The sequence below is a fragment of the Gigantopelta aegis genome, chromosome 6, assembly GCF_016097555.1.
Source record: "Gigantopelta aegis isolate Gae_Host chromosome 6, Gae_host_genome, whole genome shotgun sequence".
NCBI classification, from domain to species: Eukaryota; Metazoa; Mollusca; class Gastropoda; order Neomphalida; family Peltospiridae; genus Gigantopelta; species Gigantopelta aegis.
The window spans coordinates 45,419,016-45,425,015 of NC_054704.1; the positions used below are offsets into that span (position 1 = coordinate 45,419,016).

At 33.7% G+C, this 6,000-nt stretch overlaps 1 protein-coding gene across 3 annotated transcripts in view; it reads right to left on the reverse strand.

Annotated features, from left to right (window-relative positions):
• LOC121373944 (murinoglobulin-1-like) overlaps positions 1-6,000 on the reverse strand; it is a 51,197-nt gene that overhangs the window by 8,964 nt on the left and 36,233 nt on the right. For all 3 annotated transcript variants that reach the window (XM_041500788.1, XM_041500789.1, XM_041500787.1), the window contains exons 20-25: positions 4,799-4,916; positions 3,927-4,040; positions 2,926-3,042; positions 2,293-2,424; positions 1,364-1,502; positions 56-232 (exon numbers count right to left, since the gene is read on the reverse strand). In XM_041500788.1, the coding sequence (XP_041356722.1) occupies positions 56-232; positions 1,364-1,502; positions 2,293-2,424; positions 2,926-3,042; positions 3,927-4,040; positions 4,799-4,916 (797 nt within the window). The remainder of the gene's footprint in view (positions 1-55; positions 233-1,363; positions 1,503-2,292; positions 2,425-2,925; positions 3,043-3,926; positions 4,041-4,798; positions 4,917-6,000) is intronic.

Here is a 6,000-nt window from a genome sequence, read left to right on the forward strand (position 1 = left end):
ACCTTATTGAACGTTTACCAACTATACGGTAATTAGAAGAAATGTTTTCACATACCTTTTTCTAACTGGTTTTCTGCTTTCCTCCATATTTTTTCTGTTTCGCGTCCAGTTTCTCTCAAGTATTTAATGACGTATATGTTGGGAGCGAAATTCAGCATGTTCTGTTCACCACACCCGTACGGCATTCTCAAAAGACTATCGAGGTTAGATAAGGTCGGACCAATAACATCACCTAAAAATATTCATAAATAATTGAAATAGTATCACTGCTGTAGCTGATGTTCCGTTTCTGAGTAATTATAATGTACCCACGGGTAGTTTCGTTTGGGGATAGGTCACACAGTTATAACCCCGTCATTTCTACAAACATGTTAGATTAATAATGTTAGTTACTGCATTGAAACTTCATCCTTCATCGTCCAATAAGAATCCATATGGGCACGAGTCTCTCTTAAATCTGAATGACAAAACCGTATACTGTAGTCAAAATGTTATTTCTGCACAAGATAGAGTGGAAAGGATGTTTAAGGCAAAGCCGTGATTGCTTCGATGATCCACTATTAGGTGCTCGTCCCTGGAAAGACCACCGCTCCTTCAGTAGATCCGTAAATGGAAATTTCTATAGGAGGACTGCCACTCGCATGACTAGCTTAGAAAACCCAAACGTGCACACGATAGATCGCAATGGAATATATATTATACAGCTGTGGTGGCATGCACTCATGAATCATTGTAAACTAGAGATGATATCAAGTGGTTGCGAAGGTGAGCATATCCTGCCCCACCGGTGGTATCCGCCATGAGGACAGCCTACAACCATCACGTCCATAGGGTTTTCACCACAAACATGAAACGGCATACACAAGGTGAACATAGGGTATTGCATCAGACATCATTTTAGTAAGTGATGCGTCATATCGTGTGATCACCTATGAGTATACACTATGGACATTTTTGAAGGATTTTAGGAGTCCTTGGTTATAACCCTGAACAAACAAGTTCTCTATCAGGACGATATGTCTATCTTTAAAAGAAGTCTGGTACTCTGGCTATATCATTGTGTCAGGGCCAGTGAATTCGCAGGAACGTATACTTATTAACGAATCACATGTATCATACATACATACATGTACAATATACGTTCATTGTTGTGATGGTGGAAATCGTGTTATTGTGATACATATACAATCTCATGATACAGGCTTTGACTTTCAAAATTGTTGGATACAACCACATGTTACTGATTTACATTGTTTACCTATGTACATTTATAAGTATATTGATAGTCCAACAGTCTCAACATTTCATATTAATTAAAAATAATAAACTATATATGTATATTGCAGACACAGAATCTACCTACCAGCAACGTTGATTTTAACCAGCTCAGACCCCTTCACGAAAGTTTGAGGAAACTCCACAAGGACATTCTTCCGGAACTGACGTTGGTTTCGCAGATCAACTAGGACGGGTATGTTATTCGTCCTTTGTGTGCCTCGTGGCTACAACGAAAGTAAATCAATATGACATTACTAACAATAAAAGATATAATGACTAAAGCACAATATATAATAAGACGTTCGTTTCTAAATAGAAATACACAAATACCAAGGAAGTGCATCTACAAGTTTTAACCATGTTAACCATCGTTGTTGATCAAATTTTATGGGCATTACATTGTTTTAGAAGACTATCAACATTTTACAAATTGTCCTAAAGTTAGAACAATGACTATAAACGTATCCTGAATACCAGTTGCCCAATAAAGCTGTATTATTTTAGAAGACTACCAAAATTTTACAAATTATTCTAAAATTAGAATAACGACTATAAACGTATCCTGAATACTAGTACCCAACAAAGCTGTTTCATTCCTTATCACACTTTCCCTTTGGTGAACTGGAGATATGAGCAGGCAAAACTCGTTTTACCATTCCATGTTACTGAATCATATATACATGTTAGTCTTTACTTGCGAAACATGCAGATACGTGTTGTATAAAACACTCAAAATATAATATCATCATTCCCTACATCTAGTTGACACCATCTAACGGTACGTTCCAATGGCTAACATTCAGAACTTTTCACTATTTTGCAAAAATGAGTACTTAGTCTAGTAGTTCACCATTTCGCTTTTTTTTTCTTATAATAAGAACAATGTAAAACTACATTTTAGATGTTAAAATGTGTTTTATTTTTTTTAAACAATATGACTTTTGGTAATGCGCTCTGGCTGTGACTTGTCAGACGTTTGTATGCAGCACACAGCGGTTTATTTTCAAATCTTACCTCTACTAGAAGATCTCTTTGAACACCATCACCGGATCCTTCCCACGACTGGACAGTGAAGGTGAGACGGATTTGCCCAGTTACACGAGGGTATATACAATAGTAGAATGACATGCTCTTGCCGGCATCCACCTGAAAGATACGCATATCGCATCCTGTTAAATTTAACAAATTGGCGAAACTACAAGAGATAAAACATAACACTCGTACTCTATAGAAGCATTGGACATTCTGGACGAGACCAGTAATGCAGATACTGTTCTGACATTTGCATCTATGCTATGTTTAAAAGCAATGGTAAAACTACTAGAAAACTACTTTACTCAGAACTGGAATAATAGCATCACCGAATCAATAAATGTTCCTTATACACACCCTTTAAAAGAAACAAAAATATATTTGAACGTTATCCAACATCTTGAACAGTAAAAACTGTATTTTACTATGTTTTCGTCAGTCTAGTCATTTCGTACCAATTCAGAAAGGTAGATTGTAAAATATGCCAATCAAACATAATATATACGTTATGTAATACAGTTGATATGCAAGAGGAGTTTTATTATTTTCTACACTATATTAAACTCAAAGAAGACCAAATACTGTTTTCGCAGACCTCACTTTATTGATACTTACATATCCAAACTGTGTATGCTCAGTGCTGAAGGAATTTAACTCTGGAGTCCACCAAAAGTACTGTCTTTGTTTGAACACATTCAAAAAGTCTTTATTTTTTCTTAGTGTTACAAGGACCTATGCGGAAGAAGAATACAGATATATACATTTTAAATTACCAAGAAGACGCCTAAAATAATTTTGGGATTACAAACGCGAACAACTACCCCCCCCCCCCCCCAAAAAAAAAAACCCCCAAAAAAACCCCCCACACACACAAAAAAGCCAAAAAACCCACAAAACAAACAACAACAAACAAAAACACCCCCAAAACACCCCCAAAAACAAAAACAAAACAAAACAACAACAACAACAAAGCTGATCATACATCTCCAGTAGCTGAAATCAAAAATACAATTCCAGAATATACACAGAACTCATACTTTATATATTATCAAACACTTTCAAGAATGTAATACTTATAAATATCTGGTTTCAAATGCTGCTCTCTCCCCTGCGCGTGCTGTAACCTCACCGTGGTGCAGGGGTTTAGCATTCTCTTTGAGAATGGCCAATACAGCACAACTCCCCTTTTGGGGCCCCTTTTGAGTAAAAGTCAGTATCTATCTGTGATATTTGTATTTTTGCACAGTTCTTTACACTTTAAATCTTGAATTTTTATATTGATTTTGATCATCACTTTATTTGTTTGTATTACCACAGTTTGACACCCAATAGCCGATGTATTTTTCGTGCTGGGGTGTCATTAAACATTCATTCATTCATTTATTCATTCAAATGCTGCTCTCCTGGTTTTATGTTTAGTTTTCTGATGACCTTGTCAACATCTGGTTGACGAAACGTGGAGACATTTACCTTGTGGTTTTAAACAGATATTTTATTTTAATTACACCTACTAATGAGAAACAAAAACAAATCACAATTGTGTATTTATATGAAGACATTTCCGAAACATTTTAATAGCAACATACAACATTTGTTAATTACAGCATAATATTTACCATTTTATTTTTGGGGAAGTAATTAAAGACCAGAGCCTGCAGACAGACCACCTCCTCTTGTATGACTGAGTACGGCAGATTCAGCGACACAAACAACTTGCGGAAGGTTGTTAACTGAAATAATATAAAGCAGTTCATCAGATTCATTTCTTCATCATCAAAGTTTCAAAAGTTATGTGGAATCTCATACCAATATGGAGCCCATATATCATCTGGTCCTATCTTGTTTAACCTTTGTGGCAGGTGTATTAAAGACAATTCAAAGACTGAAATAGTTAGGGGAGAGGGCAAAACATATTCATGTTACAATAATACATAATATTGTCTAGGTATACATATATGTCCCCTGATCCCCACCCGTTACAACCTTGGTAGAATTGGGCCGACGAAAACAACGATTTAAGCATGGTATGGCTACAGCCCATTTAGAGTAAAGAGATACTCATATGTGATGAGAAAATTACACTGCATCCTGTTATTCAATAAAATAAAGAGATAGTCTTGTGTTAGCTAAATTTAGCTAAATTATTTAACGTTTTCAGAAAATATTATAAAAACATTTATGATTTAAAAGAATAACCAATCTTGGTTTAGCTACATTTAGCTAAATTATTTAATGTTTTCAGAAAATATTATAAATGCATTTATGATTTAAAAGAATAACCAATCGTTTTAGCTAATTTCTTTAATGTTTTAAGAAAATATTATTAATACATTTATTATTTTAAAAATAGCCAATCTTGGTTTAATTAAATTTAGCTACATTGTTTAATGTTTTAAAACATTATTAGAAATACATTTATGATTTAAAATAATAGCCGCATGTAAGTTCAAGGTAAAGAGTATATATGTGTAGAAACCTATTCACTCACGTTGGCAGCGTTGGGAGCAACAGCTAGCCCTTTTGCTTCGTGCATGGCAAACGCAGTGGCAACCCATGTCGTAATTGTATCAGGTGCAGTTTTCTCTTCAACGTGTTTTCCACTAGGACTAAGTTGAAAACAGAAATATTTTATATAAACAACGTAATTTTCACTTTTAAAACAAATTGGCTGTTTGGTTTGAGACGAAAAATAAATATAATTGCAGTTATTTCGATATTATATATTAATGAAGTGTATATTGTATTGAACATGTACTATGTATACGATATGCATTACATGATACACAATATATAGTGAATGTTCCATATTGGGATGACATACATGTAATATGTTTGATAAGCAAAACAATTTACATAATTAATTGAATGTTATACACTAGGAACGCATATTGTATTGAACATGTACTATTTATACGATACACTCATTTAAATTAACGAATACACAAAATATAGTATGTGTTACATATTGAGAAGGCAACAAAATGTTTAACAGGCTAAATTAAAACAAATAGGCTATTTGGTTTAACAACAAATTTACATATATGACATGAATATTATTCACTAGGAATATTTGGTATTTATTTTAAGCAAAATTAAAATAAATTAGGTTTTTTGTTTCCCAACATAATAAATATTAACCGTTACTTGAATATTACAGACTAAGAAAGTATACTGTAATACGCATGCACTATGTATACGAAATACATATCTAAAATACCTTATACACACTATATGGTACATGTATATGTTACATATTGGGAAGGCACCTCATATTGAATAACAATTAATACGTTACGTAAACATTTGTGTAACACATAACATCTGATAATATAAAGCTAAGTAGTCCTATCATATATAGTTAAAGTTTACCCGTGTAAGACATCGCAGACTTGTTTTCAGATAATACGTCATTCAGATACCATAATTTGTAACGATATGTCTAAATATGATATATGGTGACTATATCAACTACAAATACAAATTACGTATACACCTAATACAAATCAAACTGCAACATCAGCATTATCTACCGACTATTGGTACCTAAACTGACGTTAGTATTCATGCAGGCCAACAACGACTATTACATTTCAAGCAATGGGCATTAAATAAATATTAGTAATTTATATAGTTTTTTCACATTTCAAACCAAATACTATAGACATGCATGCAAGTTACGGTCCATGCATG